Here is a 21,289-nt window from a genome sequence, read left to right on the forward strand (position 1 = left end):
AAGCTGGAGAGGTGGGACCGGCTCACAAGAGGCGGGAGCAAAGAGTGATGTCACCAAGGGGGAGGAGTGGGTGACGTCATTCATGTACAGACAGAAAGGGAAGGGATAGGAGAGAGGGAGGGAGAGAGAAAAAGGAAGCTCTCCGATAAGTTTTTGTGTATTTCTCCAAAGTTACACAAACCAAAGGTATGATTGGAGGACTTCTGAGGATCGACATGCTGAAGCGAGAGATCTGAAGGGGAGGACGGACACCAGTTTGTTAGCAGTTGTGCACAACTGATGACCACATAAAATATTAACAGTTTGTAAGGCCTTGGGCCTCGAGTAACTGTAGAGAGGTAAGCAAGTCACTCTTCTTCCTCAGAAATTACAAAGTATAGGGAGCATTGGCACATTCAAATGCAGGCATATTCTTGAAACGTGTTGTCTTTTCTTGTGTCTGAACCAACTGGTTTGTAATTGATGCTGGCTGGAAGTACAGGAACAGAACGGTTGACAGTTTTACATTACAGGCAGAGGAGAATCTACTGTGGCATTTCTTAGTGTTTGTTACAGTGTTTTAAGTAAAGAGAAAGTAAAAACTAACAATCCAGTGCTTTCTAATCTGATGCCCCAGATCCTGGACAGATAGAAAAAGAGACAATGTCTTCTGACTTGGACTCCAGTCTCACCAGCATAGACTGGCTGCCCCAGCTGGGAATCAGCAGCCTGCGCTCGGGTAAAGAGAGAGGAGGAGGGGAGAGGGACAAGAAGAAAGACAGAGGGAGGGAGAGGGGAGACTTCATACCCCTTGTGCCGGACCCCTCCTCTGCTAACTGTAAAGGGAAACCCCCTCACAGCTACGCCACTCTCATTGCCATGGCAATAGCAGCTGCACCTGAGAGGAAGTTGAGTCTGAATGACATCTACACCTGGATCAGTGACACTTTTCCTTATTACAGCCGAGCAGGCCGTGGATGGAAGGTAAGCCTGAATAGTATTAACCATGCTACTCAAGTATGAATTTGTTAAAAGTGATTTTAATATTATTTGCATCACCAACTAGTACAGAAAGAGTGCTGCTGTCTTATTGGCTGACTTATATCATCATATAACTTTGTGTCATTAACAGAACTCCATTCGGCATAATCTGTCCCTTAATAAATGCTTCAGGAAAGTCCCTCGGCCGCAGAATGACCCTGGCAAGGTGAAACTGTTTTTTTGTTTACGAGGATGTTAGCATATAAGCACTTTAGTCAGAGTTTACATCATGTGAGATGGATAGATGATCGGTTAAACGCATGTGAAGCTGAGACCCTGATGTACTGTATATCTAGGGTTCCTATTGGACAATGGACGGACCTGCAGAGGTCAATCAAGTGAGGGCACCCAAACGTCCCTATCCAGAAGAGGAAGAGGAGAGGCTGGATGTATGTCACGCACTCACTCGTTACCATCAAACCTACACGGTCAAAATACCAAATAGTAACAGGTGTAAACAAACTACATAAAGTACAAGAAATGTAATGTTTCCATTTAGAGAGACATCAGAATTTACACTTAATTGTACTTTTTACTGCACTAAATTTATCTGACAGTGGTGATTGCTAATTACTTGTACCACTTTTACATGAGATACGTTAGTACATTTTATCTTTAATACTTATTTACCTAAAAGAGGTCAGTTTACCCAAATTACAAAAAAAACAACAACCACAAAACAAAACATATTTTGTCAATTACAATATATAATATACAGTATCTGTCTCTGAGATTTTGTGGTGTTCACAGCATTGCAATAATAAAAAAAAATTTGATTGACTTGATTTTAAAGAAACAACGTCTCTCTTACCTTGGATAATCCACAGAATATGCTCTCAAAAGCAAATAGTCCCTATAAAAACATGATAGCATGATGTGTGGGATATTTGCCATTCGCTTTTGTTGAACTGGAATGTGAAATCTGAGAAATGGGTATCTCAAAAAACTGGAAAAACAAACAAAAGCTATCTGCATATCTGAATGTAATCATTAGAGTGAACTGACCCTTTAATGTGGGACTTTTGAGAAGTGTTTGTACAATTTGCTATTGCCACTTTTACCTTGACAATTATTTAATTACTTTTTCCAACATTGCCCTGTTACAGGTTCCACGAGCACCAGAGAGAGAGCCCTCCCCTCATCACCCACAACCAACCCCCCACACAGACCACCAGCTTCTTAAGGCAGAGCCACTGGGTGCCATCCAGCAACAATCGCCCCATCCTGCCTCCCTCTCTCCTCCTCCATGCAAGGTGAAGTCACTTCCTCCCCCTTTTCCCCCCTCACAGCCTAGTTTTCTGAGCATTTTTTAAAAACAGCACCTTATATAACATCCTGTCTTTTCTCTTCACAGCAACAGTCCCCCTACATGCCATCTCCCGTCTCCAGTCTCACTGTCCCTCATCCGTCTGTCTCTCCTGCAGCGGGGCTCCCACCTGCTGCCTCAATGTCTTCCATCAACTCTTTCCCTCCTCCACATCCACCAGGCCCCGTTTTTTCCAACCCCACTGTCTCTGCTACACCTCTGCCTGTTATCAATATTTCTACAGATGACACTCTGTCCTTTCCTACTAATTCAAGGCACGAATCTGTTTCCACTTTCTCCGGTGCTTCGAACTCTGTGCCGGTGCCTGTTTGCACCGTGTCGGGACACACTCACTCCTCTGTATCTGTTGCCCTTCCCTCTGCCGTCCCCTCATCTATCACTGCCCCTCCTGTCTCATTAAACTCCTTTGCTGATCTCCCGCTCCGTTTCACCTTTGATGAGCTGAACTTGCCAGACTTGTATGCATCTTTCAAGTCTCTAGTTAAGACTATGCGGGAGAGAGGGGGCTCACAGTGTAAGTACTGAGTGGATTCAAAGGATGGGTTCACAATTTTTCAAGTCTGTCATCAAGAGTCATATAGATAGATAGATAAATAGATAAACAAGGACTGTGGATTTTGTCCCCCATCATTTGAAAGTGCATTTGAGGGGGATCTTTTAACAGCCAGTATGAACAGTATAAATGATTACAGCGAGGAAAACCTGTTGCAATGTTTATTTGGGCACCTTGCTGTTGTTTTAAGACAGACTTGAAAAATTGTGAAACTATCCTTTAAGTGTATTTTGTGTGCATGAAGTATTCTTTATAGATACAAACATCTTAAATGAGTAACGTCTTTTCTTTTTAGCGGATGTTGCTCCCCTGGCTGTGCCGAGCAGCGACATTACCCCACTCCACACTCCAACTCTGCTGCCAATGTCTCCTCACCCTGCAGCTGCACCACCTGCAACTGCACCGCCTGCAACTGCACCGCCTGCGGCTGCACCACCAGCGGCTGCACACCCTCCTGATACAGACCGTCTTTCGCAGTGCAGTGAGTCTCACGTTATCTTCTCATAAACAAATGTGCTTGAATTGTATTCAAACCAGCAACATAACACAGGAAAGTTCAATGTTAAATGTAAAATCTAATGTTACCTTCCTCCCACTCACCTTAGCGGTGCCAGCTGACTGGTTCAGTAATCCAGATTCTCTGAAGGAGAGCTTCCGCATCGCCAGCAATCTAGACTGGGCAAACATAGACCTCACTGGTCACCCAGGTCTGTGCTGTTTACAACAGTCTTGTTTAAAGGGTCAGTTCACCTAAATGACAAATAAACAATAATTTTCTCACTTATCTCTCGGGATAGTTTGGATTTTATCTGCTGAAGTTTTGATCTGCTGGAGGTGAACAGACTTTCATTTGTGGTTCCCAAAACATTGAGAAATTACATTTAAGAAATTCAGTAGCAATGTGTCATTCCACAAACCCTATATCCTGGATAATCTGCAGATCATTGTGTAAACAGATTTATTAATTGGCAACTATTTTGATAATAAATAAATCATTATTATATTACATAAATCATAAATCATTTCATTTTCCCCAAGTAAAAAAACAAACACTTTCTGGTTCTAGCTTCTCAAATGTGAATTTGTTTCACTTTTCTTTGTTATATCTGATAGTAAAAGAATGTCTTTGGGTTTTGAATTGACAGTCAGATAAAGAAAATATTTTAAATGTCAACTTGAGCTCTGGAAAACTATTTTGGGCATTTTTTTTTCATAGCCAACTATCGCTCAACAACGAAAATAAGCTGCAGCTCTAATGAGGACACTGTTTATAAAATGACTTGCTGTCAAATTTGTTTAATGTCAATTTTTAATGCTGTGACCTCTACAAATGAAATTTCATTCACCTTCATTGCATTGAGGTGAAGGAAGAAATCTCAGAGACAAACATCTCAAAACCTAGTCGAACAAAACCCAAACTATCTGCAGACTACAGATAAGAGTAAAATACATTTTTTTGTCATTTAGGTGAACTGACTCTTTAAGATGTTTGTCTTTTACACCTACTGTAACAGCTTCTATTAACATTTTACCAGCCAGAATGTATAGTTGGTGGCAGCTAATGAGACTTTTTGGGTAATCTGTATTTTTTTAAGTTTTACTACGGGCTTTGGCTCCCATGATAACTTTTTTCTAAAAGGCCACAGAACATTATGGACTGAAAACCTTCATGCAGTGATGTGCCAACCTTTTAACATTTCTCTTATTTTCTGTTGCCAGACCTGCTGGAGAGCATGCGTCAGGCGGAGCTGTGTGACTGGGCACTGGACCCGGCACTCTTTACTTCCCTCTGTGATTCTCTGAACCGCTTCTTCACTCAAAGGGGCATGATCAATTCTGGGAATAACTCCCCGCTGGCCCTCGGCATCCCTCACTCCTTACAGGTCCCACCATTCTCCTCCAATCCACCTCCTACTCTCGCCAGCCTCACCCACCCCTCGCCCCTCCCCTACTCTCCCACAGTACCCCCAGCCAATGGAGCACAGCTGCCTCGGAGGGCTCTGCATATGCAGGGACACAGCCTCCAGAGACCCCAGATGACACAGCATGCAAACACAGCCGGTAAGTAATTTAGTGGAAGGCTCTTCTTGAGTTTCTATGCTGTTTCTTTAAATAGTAAATGCATGACTGTTATAAAGCAGAAGTTATTTAAAAAAGAAAGAAATCCTTTTCAATATTGCCTCACTTCCTTTTAATTGTTATCCATGTTTTTCCCTTTGTGTCTCAGCTGGGATCCAGCCTCAGACTATGGCACCGCGACACCGTCCCCCATTAAAGAGTCTCCACAGCAACAGCGAGGAGATCCAGGACGACTTTGACTGGGATTCTCTACTCGCTTGACCCCCTCTCGCTGTCTGTTGGAGAAAAGACAACAGAACTTCTCAGAGAAATGTGACTCTTCACAGCCGTCTACACTAAACTCTATGCAGAGGCTGCCTCACTGTCGTGCATCTTGAAGCTTCTCTGACAGCAAGTTTGGGATCAAGTTTGTCGCATATGACTGAACATTGTATTCTGAGGTTAAACATTTTTTTTTATCACCTTCATTCAAATTCATATGCTGTAATCGCTTTTGTTTTGCTTATATTCTGCAGGTAATTGGCAGGGTGATGTTTTCTGTTGGATTGTAGATTTATAAACTTGTTCACCAAAGAAAATAAAAATGTAAATTTATTCTCGTCACATTATTGTACTCAGTAAAGATTTCATATACGGGCAGCATGAAACAAGCCAAACACACATCCTGTGTTTTTTTTTGTTTGTTTTTTTTTTTTATTTCATAAATTTCTTTAATTTTTTTCCATTTTACTTTTCAAATGTGAATGTTCACAGTCAACACCACACAAAGTTCAACCTTACCCGATAAAAGAGATTTTTTCTTGTTGATATAAAATAACAATAAATTCATCAAACTAAATTAAAAGAACAGCATGGAGCATGTCATCAAGTCCCTGTTTTTTTTCTTCTTCTTTCATTCATTGAAATATTGTCTTTTTTTTTTTTTTAAAAGAAGCATCAGTAGCTCTCCCTCCCACGCAGGAAAGAGGGATGAAACACAAGGACAGTGGTGCTCTGGGAGACCTGTTCACCAGGGATCCCGTATGAAAAGTGTGATTGGAAAAAATCTAATGCTTCTGATTAACAAAAAAAAAAAAAAAGTGTGAAATAAGATTGGCAGAAAAATGTGTGACCCTTATAATACCTCATTTGAAATCCCAACATTACATAGTATTAATACAAGTGACAATTTTGAAAAACAAAAATAATGGATGTCATTTCTTCCTTTCTGAGTCACTGAAATAAGATCGAACGCAGGAAAAATGGAGACAGATTGATACATATACACAGAAACAGGCGTTTGCACTATTCCATACTTGCACACTCACAAATGAGCATTCAAAACCTCGTTCACACGTTGCTACACACACACATTCATTCCATCATTTTTCCCCCCATGTCAGAGCTCTCTTTATTTTCTACAATAAATCAGGAAGAAAAAAAAATAAGCATTTGATTTAAATGGCATCGTCGTGTTTGATTTTCCTTGTTTATTTGTTCCCAAAAATTGGAAAAAAATAATAAATTACATTTAACATTAAATTATATTAAAAGTGAAATAGTTGAAACAATTTGACCACATTGTGCCTGAAATGTTTATGCAGGTTTTTCAGTCCATCTCTCAGTCTGGAGTTCGTTAAAAATCATCCTTCATGCACTCGTTTCATTTCAGTGATTCAGTGTTTGTCTTCATTCTAGAAGGAGGAAAGAGGAAGTGGCAGGTGCGACAGTTTCTCTGCTCAGTTTGTTAGTGGCTATTTCCCCTCTCCCTCCATCTTTCTCTCAGTGCAGTAATATTAGAATATAGTACAGTGACACTTCTGAAAATGCCTCCTGCTCTCACAGACTTACCTTCATCTCAGACAGGACTGAAAAAAAAACACAACATGAAGAACGATACAGAACGAAACAGGATTAAAACAAAATAAATAGATCTCTATTTCCCAACCAAAAACATCCCATACTGAAATGAAAGGAACTAAATGTGGAAAAATTACTATGAAATGAAATAATGTAATGTTTTTGAAGGAAAAGATAAACATAATTTTTGATTTTTTGTTTTTTTTCTTTAAATATAGAGATGTAGACATTTTTTTCTTTTTGGACACAAACTGTGTTGAAGGGGGATGAATAAAGGGGGCAGCAGGTTTGACAGGAGGTGGAAACAGGTGAGCGAAGTAGTGGTGACACTTCCTCAAAGAAGAAAAGGATTGGTGCTTGCTCCCGTCGTTCCTCCGCCTCCCACTGGTCCTCCTGCACCCATCACTCCTCCTGTTCCAGTGGACCCACCCAAAATCAGCTGAGGAGGAGCTGCCCCTCCAGGACCCAACAGAGTCGAGCCTGGGGGTGCCATAGGCGACAGCCCGCTGTAGGGCATGCCCATGGGGCTGGCCTGCATCATGCCCATGCCAATTCCTGGAGCCCCCATGCCCACACTCATTGGCCCCATGCCCATTCCTGGTGGCACCATGCCCAGCATGGGATTAGGAGGCACAGGACTGGTGCGAAGGCCACTCAGGCCAAGTGATGAGGGCTGAGGTGAGATGGAGGTCATAGGTGGGGCCACACCGAAAGGGTTGGAGGAGGCAGGTGTTGGAGAAACCCCCCTACTGGAAATGGTGCTGCCTGGAGTCACTGCCATGCCAGGAGCAGGAGATGAACCTGAGGGCCACAGAGATGACAACAAAAAGCTCATTACAGATGAGTCTTTTGAGAATATCTAAAGTTTTTTTATTTACACGTTATTCTTTTCTCATTTTTTATGTTTTATTATGTCTTTCTTATCGTCAACAAATCCCATGAAAAGACCAAAACCACCAACATGTCTGTCTCGTCAGTGACCGTAACAGACTCAGTAATTTCCTAAAATTGATGAGGACTATTTTCAGCAATGATTTTATACACATTTGGTGCCTTTGTCAGTATTAACAGTATCGTATACGTGAGATTAACTCCAAATAACCTGCAGCGCACACGTTCATTATAATGAAGGGAAATATCAATCAGAGTAACAGTTTGGCTCATTCATGTGTTTTTAATAGTTTGTGGACAACAATGGAGAATTATGGCAAAAACAAATTATATATCAGGCTTTGGCTACAGAGGAGATTCTCGTCAGTAGGACCAATTCCTTGTTGATTTTAGCGTTTGAGTATTGAGATTTGTTGACAATCAGAAAAATATAAAATATTGCCAACCTTTTATCCTTTAACAAAATAGTCTTTTCAGCATCTGCATTTTTAATTATTATCGGATTTGACTGTGAATACGAACATTGCTGATATTGACATCATAAATTGTATACTTTATGTGAACCTACATGGCTCTGCCTGAAACAAGGCTGATCTCACGTTTCCGTCGACAAAAGTAAAGCTGAACTTAAAATTTGTGGTTACTTCTCGTCTCTCAGATTAGACCTTGTTAACACGATCGCTGTAACTAACCTGTGTTCTGGAGGAAGGGGTTGTGCGCTGATGAAGAGGAGATGGAAGGAGGCGGCGGCTGTTTGGGTTTGGGTTTAGATGACACCAAGGAATCAAGATCAACCAGTGCTGCATTGGGGCCGAGGAAGGATTCAGGAGTCTTACGAACAGGAAGTGAGGAACCAAGAGACGACAGGTCAAAGGGTACCGGTGAGCCTGTGCTGTCACAGCCTGTTGCTGAGGATCCTCGTCGCTCAGGATCTCCTAAGAGGAGGAAATGAAAGTCAGTCACAGACACTGAATAAAAAATGTTCCCTAATAAACCACGATATAAAACAGCACTACCACACATACTTGGGGAGGATGAAATGTAGGACAAGACAACTGTTCTGTGTGCATGCACTTGAAAAATCTGTATATGTAAACTATGAAAAATCCCCACAAAAAGTGTGCACCTGTACCTCAGTGTTTGTGAGAGTCCGTGTAGCTTTAAGTGTGAATGTACCTGTGCCGTTAGTGTGTTTGGCGGTGCCACTCCAGATGTCGGAGGTGATAGGGTCAGAGGCAGGGACAGGCCCGTCCCTTGCCCAGGGGTCTACTGGCCCCCCCGAAGAGGAAGTGCTGGGAGGCACTGGGGGGCCCCAGGGGTCGGCACTTGGGGGGGTCACAGCTACAGGGGAGGGGAGGAGACGCAGGGGAGGGGAGGGTTAACACAACACATTACAGGTACAGTCCACAATAAGGAGGGAGCAGGAAGCTGGGCTGGGTTCCAACACAGGTGTTTCTCTCCTTGACCTCTGCAATGCCACTAACTGGACAAGTGGGGACGGGCGAAAGCAGATTTTCTGTGGCTTTTCGCCATGTTACTTTCACCTATTCGGTATCTGAAGCTCAGTGGAGGTAAAGGAGAGATAACAAGATGCTACCTTACACATTAGAAAGGCACAAAAGGGCAAGAGAAGAGAGAGCTCTGGTTGAGACACAGCCACAGTCAGTCCTGAGTAGAAACAAGAGGATAAAAATCCCTGATTTAGACACAGAAGGAGAATGGATTTAGCATGCCTGCTTTCCTTATTACAAACTGAAAGCATGTGAGTGAATGAGAAGATGAATGACAGCATGGTGACATGACAGAAAATGTAACATGTCTGTTATGTAGACAGGAAATGGAACAGTGTAGTGAAGAGGAGTAAAGGTCGAGAGGTCTTCAGATCCTCTTTCATGCACAGAGCAGGACACGCTTCTCTTTTGATATTCCGTCACGAGGACACTCCCACCGACCTGAGAGGCAACACGTGAGCAGAGTTGTAGCTGCTTACCTGAGCTTCCCCAGGGGTCGACATTGTTAACTTTGTTGGACGTCTCTCCCCAGGGGTCTGGAGGAGGGGCTATTGTGGGTGGGGCTCCCCCACCCCAGGGGTCAGAGCTTGTAGGGGATGTGGGTGATGCTACCCCCCATGGGTCTGTGGAGGTTGCGCCCCACGGGCCAGAGGTAGGGGCAGGAGCAGGAGCAGGAGCAGGAACTGTGGGTGGAGGGGAGGGGCCGGCAGAGCCAACAGTGGCGGCAGCAGCAGCAGCACCAGCAGCAGGGGCCCCCCAGGGGTCCACGGCACTCAGCTCCATCAGAGCGCTCTGAATGAGACAATATATCATAGATTATAACATACAGCTGACAAATCTGAGGACAAAATCTGCACATATGCTGAGGTTAGCCTATGTATAAAGAGGAAATGCATAAAACTGAGAAGGAGGAAATGGAAAGAAAAACAGACCAACTGACAGTCAGAATAAAACATCAAAGCAATCAATCAGTTCTTAGTTCCTTGTTTGTGCAATGTTGTGTAACTTGATAAAAATGACAAAAAAACTTTGTCATTTTTATCAAGAACATTTTTAAATAATTGTCCATCCTTGATAAATGACAACTGTGAGTTGCTGTGACATAATCTGGTGTTTACATTCACTTACACTCCATTTGTGGCTTAAAGCAACCTGTGTGCATCACAGAGACACAGTTTCTGTAGAAACTTCAGGCACTCGATCAAGGCTGAATTAAGCTAGCAAGTTCAGCATGCCAATTACTACCAACAATCAATAAATAAACTATCCAATAACTTCTCAGCGTAAAATGTTAATTACATCTGTAACTATCAAACATAAGCTACAAGGAGTTTCCTACAGTATTCATGAACATGATCAATGTATCCTAAATTCTAAACTCTCACACAACTGATGAGCTACATCAAATGTATATTTGACTTGTCCGGCCTGATAGACAAATATGAATCCAAGGATAGTGGATTTGGACACACAATTTTGAACAGGTTTTTTACATGGGGAGGAGTCGTAATGCAATAATTATCAGAAACTCTGATGTGAAAAGTGACTTGTCTGTTCCAAATTAGCCAGATCAGTAATTTGTATGGTCGGTGCACTCCTACTCCAATAAAGATTCAGCATTTGGTTTATTCCACTGAACATGCTGTCCTTATTAACTTACTTATTACCACTAATAATTTCAACTTTTTAATGATTAATTTTCAAATTCGTGGCTGATTTCATTAAATAGATTTAAATAACAGCTAACACAATACTCAAGTGCACATGCACATAAAGAGAATTGAGACAGTGATAAATTATCTATATAGACAGATTTTACACACACCTCCTCTGGCTTCAGCTTCTCCCTCTTGCTCTCCTCGATAGCCATCTGCAGTCTCAGGTCATCACCTCTGCGCAGCCGCTCCTCCTGCCAATCACACACACTATGATGTCAGCAACATGAGACACACAACCTTGGGAAGCACACCAAAGGCACAGATTCAGGATCAGTTTACAATTCCACAACTGAAGTCTGAATCGGTGGTGTTGGTGACTGAAAACCTGACCTTTAATTGTTATCTACAGTCAATCAGATAATTAAGGCAAATCAATCAGTTCCCCCACTGCTTGTGAGAATTTGAAATTTTGTCTGATTCCCACAGTGCTTCTGCAAAAACAATGCTTGTATCTTTTAAAGCACTTTCTAGAAAATAAGCTAATTCAGAACTGCTGTCACAAGGCTACCTAAAATAAAAAAGAAAGAACTGTAGAACTGATGCTGCAGGATGTCTTAGACATGGATGGGATGTGACTCTCCAACATAAACAGAATACTGAGGTTTAAATTCGGTTTCAACAAACAGCAGCACTTTAGAGGCGTGGTACAGCTGTAAAAGCAGCTGTGGTTGGTGTGCTTGCTGACACATGTTGTCATTATGAATACTCCATGGAAACTGCTGGTATTTATCTGTTTGTGGTGCTCGTTATTTACTTGCTCACAACGCCGTGCGTATTTTAGCTGAGTGCAGTGGAGCTTCATCTAACCCACCTGGAGCACAGCAAGTCACAGTAAAAAAAAAAAAAAAAAAAAGGAAGGAAATGTACCAGGCTTTATTGAACCATTACCCACCAATCTTAAAAGACGCCTAATGCAGATCTTGTATTCAATCAACTCAGGACACCCCTACCTAATGTCACCTTTTATCATACCTCACTGTGAAGAAGACTGACTGTCAAAAGCACAACACTGACTAATGCCTCAGGAAACCAGCAGTTTCTGCTAGAGAACAGCCTTATGTCTGAGTCAGTCAAAATAACAGCATTATGCTTTAAAAACCCTGCATTAGTTTATAAACTAAAGCAGTCAAGTGACAGAGCAGGTTCAGGAATCCAACCACTCCCACAGTAGTTAAGTTTTGCACTCAGTGAACACAGTACAAAGAAGTAACAACAGGAGATTGGTAAACAGTAAAGAAAAGGGCATATTTCAAATAAAGACTACAGTTAAATGCATGCTGTCAGAAAGGATATCAGATTGGAAAGAATAAGAATAAAATCACTAAGTGTTAAATTCAGTCAATTATGATTAATATTTGCCAAGGCCATGCAAATTCAACAATTCAATTATAGTTGATCAGTTTCTTGGGTGCTCACTTTTGTGCATTTTTAATACATCTTGACAAGGATTTGAAAAGCACCTACGTAGTGCACTTTATTTTAGTGTAAGCACTACAAATGAATGTACCACTGTGCAGCAAATGAAATTATCTCAGCAGTATTACTGCAGTCTGATGCAAATTTGTTTCTCGAGGAAAATGACACATGACAAATATGAACATAAATTCATCTTCTTGATTGATCAATAGTTGATGTGTGTTTGAGAAATTCCAATTGACAGACAGACAGATAGTTAATGACTGGCTGGCCAGTCAGCTGGGCACACTCTCTGCCCCTGACCTTTTGGAGCATCTCTTTGCTGAGTGTGATTGCATAGCGAAGCTCAGCGTCCTCCAGAGGGTCCTCGCTTGTCTGGAGGGGGGGGGGGGTTACATGGTGAGAGCAAAGCTAGGTGTATGTATTGAATAATATCAGTAATATCCCTCTGTGTACAAAGGTGCTGCAACAGATTTAAACTGCAAAGTTAGATACAGTTATACTCCTGCAGTTAGTAGTGATATAACTGTGCATTAGCCTCCCTCCAGTAGGCGGCTCTGTGTTACCTGCTCTGCCTCTTCTTTACTCATGGCCAAAGCCAGCTGGAGCTGCAGGTCCTCTTCTCCAGAGCTCTGTGGCCAGGCCTGCTCGGGGTCTGCCCCTCCAGAGTGAGAGCCCACTGACAGGCTGCCCCCCAGGCTGGGTGCCGAGGGAGCTGAGGAGGCTGGGACAGAAACAAATATGCACAGATGAGAGTCAGTCTCAGGTTATTAACTAATCAGAGCTTCATGCTGTGAGCCAAAACTCCATCAGTTTGAACACTGGTTTAAGCAGCCATCTCACCACTGGAGGTCTGTGCCATCTTCTCTTTGGTTTTGAGGGCGTGGATCCTCTCCTCTCTTAGTCTCTCTTCATCTTTCAGCAGTGTCACTAGCTGTTTGGCTTTCTCTCGCACATTCACCCCCTGAAAATATACAAGTACAAGCACACAATGACATGCTGAAAATCAGTATAACGCTTTTAATGTTAAATACTACAAAAATGGCTGTAAATTTAATTACTAATAAAGTTTGTTACACGGCACCTCTGATTGTTGGTGTAACGACTTGTAAACTTAGCACGGTTTCAGCTATCACCATCCCATAAAACACTTTTACAACTGGCTTTGTAAGTTTGCACAAGAGGTTGGAAACACTTTGTGGAATGCAAGCACACATCAAACAAGCCTCTTGTGGTTCATTCAAGGACATTTTACAAAAGGTGGACCTTACTCACTAATCACTTTAACTTTCGTGTCTATACAGTTCTGTGGGAACGGGTGTGTTTGTGTACCTGGTCCTTTCCGTCCCTGTCTATGTACTGGAAATCCTTGAGGGTCTGGACTGCGTATATGTTCTCTCGGCACTGTTGGGCAACACGTTCTGAACCCGTCTTGATCAGATACTCCATAAGAGTCATTGCCTGGTGAGAATATGAAACAAAACCAATCACCAACTATGGAAAAGTTTGACCTCTTACTGAGGTAATATAAGTGACCGCATTAAAGCAGTAAACAAGGTCTAATCATTCTTTATTAGCTCCTACATCCATTCACACCCAATGTGAATGGATGTAGGAGCTAATTCAAACCCAATTTTTTAAAGCAAAAATTACAAAAATAAGCTTCTTAAATGTGATGATTTAATGCTTTTCTTTGTTGAACATGATGGTTAACTGGATATCTTTGGGTTTTGAACTGTTAGTAAGACAACTTGGTTTCAACTTATCAAGAAAATTATCAGTAGATTAATCAATAATTTAAAATAATCATTAGCTGCAGCCCTAATACAAACAGTTACATAGTCTCACAAAATTACAATGTGAGAATTCAAAAACTCTAATTACTACATAAACAGAAAGATTACATAGAAAAATATACAGTACAGTACACTGTATTAATAACAACAATATATATTGTGATATATTGCCACAACGAACCTTGTACACATGTCTCCAGTTCTTGCCGTGGTCATTGAGGCGCTTCCACACCATGCTCATGATTTCTGAGAAGGCCACAACATTGTAGGTCAGATCAGCTATCTCTGACATCAGAGAGCTGCTGGGGCCCCATGGGTCATTGGACGTCGCCTCTCTAACCTGAACAACAATAAAAAACACAGCAAGGGACAAACTTCAGTTAACCACTACCCAAACTGTCTGTGATAAGGATCATTTTGATCCATTACTTTGTTACTTTTTTACTGTTCTGAGTAACAATGCAAACTGTATCAGCACACAAGATGGAGAGACGCAAAATAACGAATGAACTATATGATCAGATTAGCTCATATTGTGTACAATGAGAGGAAAGAGTGAGGAGGTTGCTATAAAAAAATATTAGATTATCAGCTGTGACATAATGTCATCTGTGCTACAGAGACAAATGGGCTACACTTAAATCGTGGACACGCTGGGGGATGTGGGTGTAAACGTGAGAGGAGAAGAAGAAAAGCCAGATAAGCAGAGAGACACACAACCTTGATTTCAGCCTCTGAATAGTTGTGGACGATGTTCTTTACTTGTCGCCGTAGCGATGAGGTCGACATGGCAACCGGCGGGCCTTCGAGTTCTGTTGCAATCTGAGTAGCAGATGGAGAAGACGGGTTGTAAAACATAGTTTATCACACGATACAAAAACAAACTACTTACTGGGCAAAGGACATTGATATTTCCAACATGGACAAATTTATAAGACTTGGTTAATACTAACAAAAGAAAAGAGCACAAGAAGGATAAAGAGTGAAAAGGAAAAACAAAGAAACGAGAATACTGGAGGAGATGTAGGCGAGCATAAGAGTGAGTGAAAAAGAGTGTGGGACCTTGAATAGAACAATCAGTGTGAAAGATGGTGGTTATACCAGATATCAATCTTAAATCATGTGGCCACTTGTATCAGCGAAGGTAGAAAGACGGCGTCATGCACACCTGTTACACAAGAATGATGCAGAATAAGGGTCTCTCCTTTCGTTGTCCGTTGGTTTTTCTATCTCGTGCGCCACTCATTCACGGAGTGCTGTGTCTCAGTTTGTCTTTTTCTTCCCGTGGCAACATTGGGTCCCAAAACCACAGGCACAGGGAGATGAAAACTACGGAGCAAGATTGAGATCAACATTAAAAATGAATGCATAGTCATTTAGAGGTTACAGCTGAACAAACATACAAGAACAAGCAACAAGCTCCAAAGTAACCATAATAAAATAAGAACAAAGCAGATATTCAGCAAGAAAAATCACATGATTTGTGGCTGATCCACAAATGGTTGATAGTCAGAGATAGAACATATTTGTTATAAGCTTTATCTTACTTATTAAAGTCAAGGTTCTTCGACTTTTAATTCTGTGAGAATAGAAAATGAAGGCATTTAATTAGGTGGTACGAACAGACTATTCCTGAACCAACACAGGCCACAGGGGGAAATTAAAAGCCTCTTGCATTGCTCGTCATACTTTAACAGACTCAGAAAATAATTTAATTTGACAAATCTAAATTGTAGCAGTGGGTTTTACATTAGCTGAGCTGGACTGTGCCAAGCGTCTTGGGAATAAGAAACTTCAAGTCCAGATTTTACCATCATTTACCAACTTGTGGGCCATTCAATACCTATGTTCACATTTTCAAAACGTCCAAGCTACATCGACTGTATCATCACTGTAAACTATGTAACATTAGTGCCAATTAACAGAAATATAATTTTTAAAACCATTCTTACATGCGCTCTGCTGCTCATCACATAAAACATCACCATTCTTTAATATACCTCATCCTTAAATTGATACTATAAATGATCATCCTGAACATGTGGTGTTCAGGTGGATCAAGAGTTTACCAAGACTGAGTTCCAAAAACAGCAAAAACGTGATGAATGACAGTCTTTTTTTGTGACAGAGGTCATAAGAGTATGGCAAGACTTTTTAAAGCTAACAGATGGGCCACAAATATGCAAATGCGAACTCAATAAAGCGCCGTGGGCAAGGGCACCTCAGAATATAGTTACTCTGCTTCAAGTTATAAAACCTTGAAGCAATTGGGCTGCAATAGAGAAAAAAAGGTTTTACTTCTGTCAACTATTAACATAAGACATGGCTCTGCAGTGAGAATATTATCAGCAAAATGGAATGATTGACAAACGGGAGAAAAATGTCTGGTGCAACAAATGATTAATTCTACTGTGCCAAACTGATGGCAAAGTCTGAATTTGACATAAACATCCTGGCTGTCGCTGGCGTAATGGCATGCGGAGAATGATTTCATGGCACAATATCGAATCCCTCGGTACCTACTGAGCTTTGTTTGTGTCTGATCGCTTACACAGCAGAGCGACACGTTGCTGCTGACCAGATGCATCCTTCCACAGCCACAATCTCCCATTTTTCCCACCTTATAGATGCTACTTCGGTCCGTGTCACAAAGCAACAGAGGGAGGCAAAACAATGAAAACTTTCTGAAACTGACGTCAGGAGGTAACCAAGTCATCTACAGACCTAATTTTGCTGTCAGTATATTTAAAAGCTCTCCACACTTACACCAATCATTATTCAATTATTCCTTTGCCTTTAAAAAAAACTACACACTAATTAGATCACTGCTTGTGTTTGGACATGGTTTTCTCTTTGGATGCACCAAAGGAAAAGAGAGGGAGTTGGAGAAAGTTCAACAGAGGATATTAAAGATCATCTCCAAACGCAGTACTTGGCGACTCCCTCAGCTGCCTTCTCTTAAGGGAGGAAGTCACAAACTCTTTACTGAGGACGATGATGAATCCATCCCACCCGCTTCACGACCATCTCCCTCCAACCAGGCCAATGAGCACTCACAGCTCTCTCCATTCCTCCGCCTCCAGCAGTACTTCTTGGATACACAACAGTGACAGGGAAGTACAAAGACTGACCTCTGAACCATTTGATAGGCACAAAAATATGAGATTATTTAATTATTTTATGGATTTATTCTTTTTTAGATATGTCAAGAAGAGTGGACTTGAGACTCCTTATAGCATAAGCTGTTCTCAACTATTTAAATTAATCAACTTATTCAAGACAAATACACTGAGGCCATAACTGTCCTGTTTACCTTCAAGTGCTTTAAATCAGCCTGACACATATAGCGTAGCATACATGTTTATAATTGTAGGTCAGACAACTATGAGACCACGTTGCATAACTGACCATGAGGCAACAGTTGCATCAGTCAGTTCAGAGACTCCTGAAGCTCTGTTTCAAAGTTCAGACATGCCAACTAATCTTTGATAAGAGACATGTGTGCATGCCTTTTGTATCTATTGCTGCTCGCTGTCTTGATTATGCTCCACAATCCGTGACACCCTGACCAGAAAAAGTTTATTTACCAATATTATAATTCTGCGGGGAAAAGAAAGTATGCACTTATTAATTTTATCGTTAAAGGACGGGTTCACACATTTTCAAGTTTGTCTTAAAACAACAGTCAGGTGCCCAAATGAACATTGAAATAGGTTTTTCTTGCCATATTCCTCCTGCTCATACTGGCTATTAAAAGATTCCTTCGTAATGTACTTATAATGTAAATGATGGGGGTCAAAATCAACAAGCCTCCTTCTTTGCAAAAATGTATTTCAAAGTTTATCTGAAGCTAATATGGAGCTTCAGCTGTCTAAATGAGTCAAATCAAGTAGATATCTTTCAATGTTACAGTCTTTTTAGTGCCAAAGTCTCTCTTCTTGTTACTATACTTCCACTGCAGCTCAACAGGGAAACACAAAGAGGGAATTCTAAAAAGACTGTAAATGTGTCAGATATCCACTTGATATGACTAACTCAGACTGCTGAAGCCTCATATAAGCTTCAGATCAACTTTTAAATGCATTTTTGCACAAAATGACTATGTGGACACACTGTGGATGTTGGCCCCGATCACTTACATTTTAAGCACATTTGAACGGGGTCTTTTAACAGCCAGTATGAACAGGAGGAATGATTACAGCAAGGAAAACCTCCTTCAGTGTCCATATGGACACCTGACTGTTGTTTTAAGACACACTTGAAAAATTGTCAACCTATCTTTTAATAACAGAAAGGCTTTACTTACTTAGATCAGCACATAAACAGCTAAGGACACACTAACAACTGCTGCCATGTGACTGAGTGCCAACAAATCAGTTACACCTAACCTAGACTATGAAATGTAGCCGATAGGCTCAATAAGTAGCATTTGTGACATCACAACTACTTTGTTGCAAATTGTGTCCCAATATTCAACTTCCACAAGTGTGATGTGGAAACCTGAAACCTCCAGTGCACAAACACTGAGAATCAACATTACAGTGAAGTAGGAGACGTCTTGTGTTCATCGGTTAAACTTTTGAAATGAAAAACATTTGCACATTTATAGATTCTGGATTTGTTAATGGAGGAGAAGGAGTAGATGTCATTTTAAAGAATTTAACGAGGTGACTGAACTTTGTTTGTGGAACAACAACATCAGACACACATTATTGTTCCAAGCAGAGTATTTTATACACATCTTAAAACATGTCTGGAGGGGATCTTTAAGTTTACCAATAAGCTGAAGAGTTTCCAGTACACCATAGCTAATGTCTCCTATCACTTGCACACAGTTGGCGTTACACAGCTCCATGAAGAAGTTACCTCCACCCAGTTCACTGAAGACAGATAACGATAACAATCATTACTCAGCCGAACCACTGCAGCTTTTCCCCGTCACACCTGCCAAGTTATCTAACTAACCAGCAACCAGTCAAACTTAACGCTTGGTTGTTGTATGTCTAGACACAGAGTTAATTGGTTACCCTCACCTTATTAAAACAGTGTCATCCACAGCAGCGTAGAAACGAGCACGTCTTTGTCACGGAGTTTGTAAGCACAAAGCAGGTCGACGAGCAGTTAAATAAAGTTGATTGATCCAAAACTAACGGCTGCTGTCGTCTGCTAGCTCAAATTAGCCGCACCAGGGTTTGGATGAAGTCTGGGTGAAGTATAAACAGGCGTATCAAGAAGGTGTAGCTGGGTACGAATGAGCGGACAAACTATCATTCAACAAACGGTGGTGTCCTCATTTCATCAGTGAATCATATACAAACGGACGTTGGTGTTAGCGACCAGCCTGAGTGGTAAAATAAATCACTTGCTGCTGCTGCTGCTGCTGCTGCTAGGAGAGATTAGCTAGCTAGCAGCTAGCTGGTGCTAGTTCGCAACTGGCAACAGGACTGCTAGACTGTACGAGCTTCAACGAGGACACGTCCCGCTTCAGGACAATGCGGAATGTACGCGTTCAAATCACAAGCCAAAATGTCAAAAAAATTGTTGACAACACAGCACAATAAATATCCAAATCAAGTGTGTACTGACCCTGTTGTAGCCTGAATGTACGAGGAGATGGCCGAATTTCCGCTTCCGCTCTCGGCTACAGGAAAGACCGCACCCCCGCAGCTTTGTTTTCCTGGGACGGCACACTAGTGAATAATTAATATAACTTTTTAACAATGAAAATTAAGAAATAAAAGATACAAATATATACAAAATAACATATTATTAAAGATCCCCTCCAGACATGCTTGAAGATGTTTTTAAAATACTACTTCGAATAATAATTCGTGTATAATATGGTTTTTCCACCAAAAAAAAGTTAAATTATCTTGTTAAAATCCTTAAAATTACATATGCAAATATATTTAATTTCATAAGTGTAACTGTTGGACACAAGACGTCTTCTACTTCACTGTAAAGTTCATTCTCAGTGTTTGTGCACGGGAGGCTTCAAGTTTCCACATGTTTAAGTTGAATATTAGACCAGAATTGGCTTCAAAACTAGTTGTGATGTCACTAATCATGCTTGTATGCCCGGCCTTTTAAATCGGATTTGCACTGAGCACAGAGAAACTTTCCACTTTCAGCAGATGAACATGAAAACAGCCTTCTAGTGTCAAAATCTGCAGATACATCATTCTGCACAGTGAAGCTCAAACATTCAACTAAAGGGACAAGAAGTTCCTTTAGTGGAGGGGGACTTTAATGTTTATAGCCATCCAAGGAAGGACAGAGACATAACTTTTGATTGGCTGTGTGTAGGGCTGCAATTAAGATCCAATTAATCTGTCACTTATTTTTCTCAATTACTGGATTTGTTATTTGGTCTATAAAATGTTAGAAAATGGTGAAACATGTTAATCACAGTTTCACTGTTTGGCCTTGTCTTTTTTATTGTGGCTATCAAACTTATGTGTCAGTGGTTTTATCGTTCCGCCTTCCCTGACTTCACCTGATTGTTTTATTCTGTTTTATGGGTTTTAATATTTTATTTATTGTCAGGCTGACTTTTTATGTTGCTCATTTAGCACTTTTATAGCAGTGTTTTTATGTGATTCTATGTGGAGCACTTTGTAGCTTTGTTTTTGATAAGTGCTATATAAATAAATATATTATTGTTTATTGATCTTATTTGTGGATGTTTCTTTTGTTTGTTTTTTGAATTCCTTTTGTCCTTTGGCTGCATTTTGTATTATTTTTTTGTTTGTTGTATGTTATTGTGTTGTGTGTACAACAAGCTGCTCCAAGCAAATTGCCCCTGGTGGTTAAAGTTGTTTGTATTGTAAGGTGACATCCTCAACCCAACCACAACCCAAAGATATTCAGTTTACTGTCACAGAAACCAGAAAATATTCACATTTCAGAAGCTGAAATCAGAGAATTTTGATATGTTTTTCTTAAATGATTTTTCTTAAAAAATGACTCAAAACAATTAATCAATTATCAAAATAGTTGGGGATTAATTTAATAATTGGCAACTAATCAATTAATCGACTAATCGTTACAGCTCTAGCTGTGTGATTTTTGGCCAAATTAATTAATTGTTCAAATGTCACTGTCATGTAAGGAAAGATTTCAAATCCTCTTTCATGCTC

The 21,289-nt window shown here is 40.8% G+C and overlaps 2 protein-coding genes and 1 long non-coding RNA gene across 5 annotated transcripts; 2 read left to right on the top strand and 1 right to left on the bottom strand.

The window, feature by feature from the left end:
• The first annotated feature begins 55 nt into the window (after positions 1-55).
• LOC122986829 lies at positions 56-16,981 on the top strand. The gene is made up of 4 exons (XR_006404396.1): positions 56-529; positions 11,601-11,605; positions 12,567-12,571; positions 16,972-16,981. It is a non-coding gene; the product is annotated as an uncharacterized LOC122986829 (long non-coding RNA).
• foxj2 (forkhead box J2) lies at positions 85-5,847 on the top strand. The gene is made up of 10 exons (XM_044358244.1): positions 85-338; positions 617-963; positions 1,112-1,186; positions 1,317-1,409; positions 2,127-2,273; positions 2,375-2,861; positions 3,196-3,381; positions 3,506-3,607; positions 4,620-4,961; positions 5,128-5,847. Exons 2-10 carry the CDS (start codon positions 643-645, stop codon positions 5,238-5,240), a joined length of 1,866 nt encoding a protein of 621 aa, XP_044214179.1. The 5' UTR covers positions 85-338; positions 617-642; the 3' UTR covers positions 5,241-5,847.
• epn1a (epsin 1a) lies at positions 6,414-19,843 on the bottom strand. Of its 3 annotated transcripts, none has more exons than XM_044358240.1 (13): positions 19,737-19,843; positions 15,319-15,479; positions 14,871-14,972; positions 14,332-14,490; positions 13,687-13,815; positions 13,198-13,318; positions 12,921-13,078; positions 12,658-12,729; positions 11,046-11,129; positions 9,700-10,012; positions 8,886-9,050; positions 8,402-8,644; positions 6,414-7,619 (listed from the first exon to the last, which is right to left on the bottom strand). In XM_044358240.1, the coding sequence occupies exons 3-13, from the start codon at positions 14,937-14,939 to the stop codon at positions 7,153-7,155; spliced, it is 1,980 nt and encodes a 659-aa protein (XP_044214175.1). In that variant the 5' UTR covers positions 14,940-14,972; positions 15,319-15,479; positions 19,737-19,843; the 3' UTR covers positions 6,414-7,152. The 3 variants fall into 3 exon arrangements, with proteins under 3 accessions (XP_044214175.1, XP_044214176.1, XP_044214178.1); XM_044358241.1 differs by lacking the exon at positions 19,737-19,843 and adding an exon at positions 19,184-19,719; XM_044358243.1 differs by lacking the exon at positions 12,658-12,729.
• Positions 19,844-21,289: the final 1,446 nt, after the last annotated feature.

This window comes from Thunnus albacares, chromosome 8 (assembly GCF_914725855.1).
Source record: "Thunnus albacares chromosome 8, fThuAlb1.1, whole genome shotgun sequence".
Taxonomy (NCBI): domain Eukaryota; kingdom Metazoa; phylum Chordata; class Actinopteri; order Scombriformes; family Scombridae; genus Thunnus; species Thunnus albacares.

Excerpts from the sequence above, each read along its gene's own strand:
- foxj2 (XM_044358244.1), top strand. The coding sequence starts at position 643 with ATGTCTTCTGACTTGGACTCCAGTCTCACCAGCATAGACTGGCTGCCC. Across the intron at positions 964-1,111 it reads GAGCAGGCCGTGGATGGAAG|AACTCCATTCGGCATAATCT; the intron begins GTAAGCCTGAAT and ends TGTCATTAACAG. Across the intron at positions 4,962-5,127 it reads ACAGCATGCAAACACAGCCG|CTGGGATCCAGCCTCAGACT; the intron begins GTAAGTAATTTA and ends TTTGTGTCTCAG.
- epn1a (XM_044358240.1), bottom strand. The coding sequence starts at position 14,939 with ATGTCGACCTCATCGCTACGGCGACAAGTAAAGAACATCGTCCACAAC. Across the intron at positions 13,319-13,686 it reads ACAGGGACGGAAAGGACCAG|GGGGTGAATGTGCGAGAGAA; the intron begins GTACACAAACAC and ends GTATATTTTCAG. Across the intron at positions 11,130-12,657 it reads GCAAAGAGATGCTCCAAAAG|GAGGAGCGGCTGCGCAGAGG; the intron begins GTCAGGGGCAGA and ends TGTGATTGGCAG.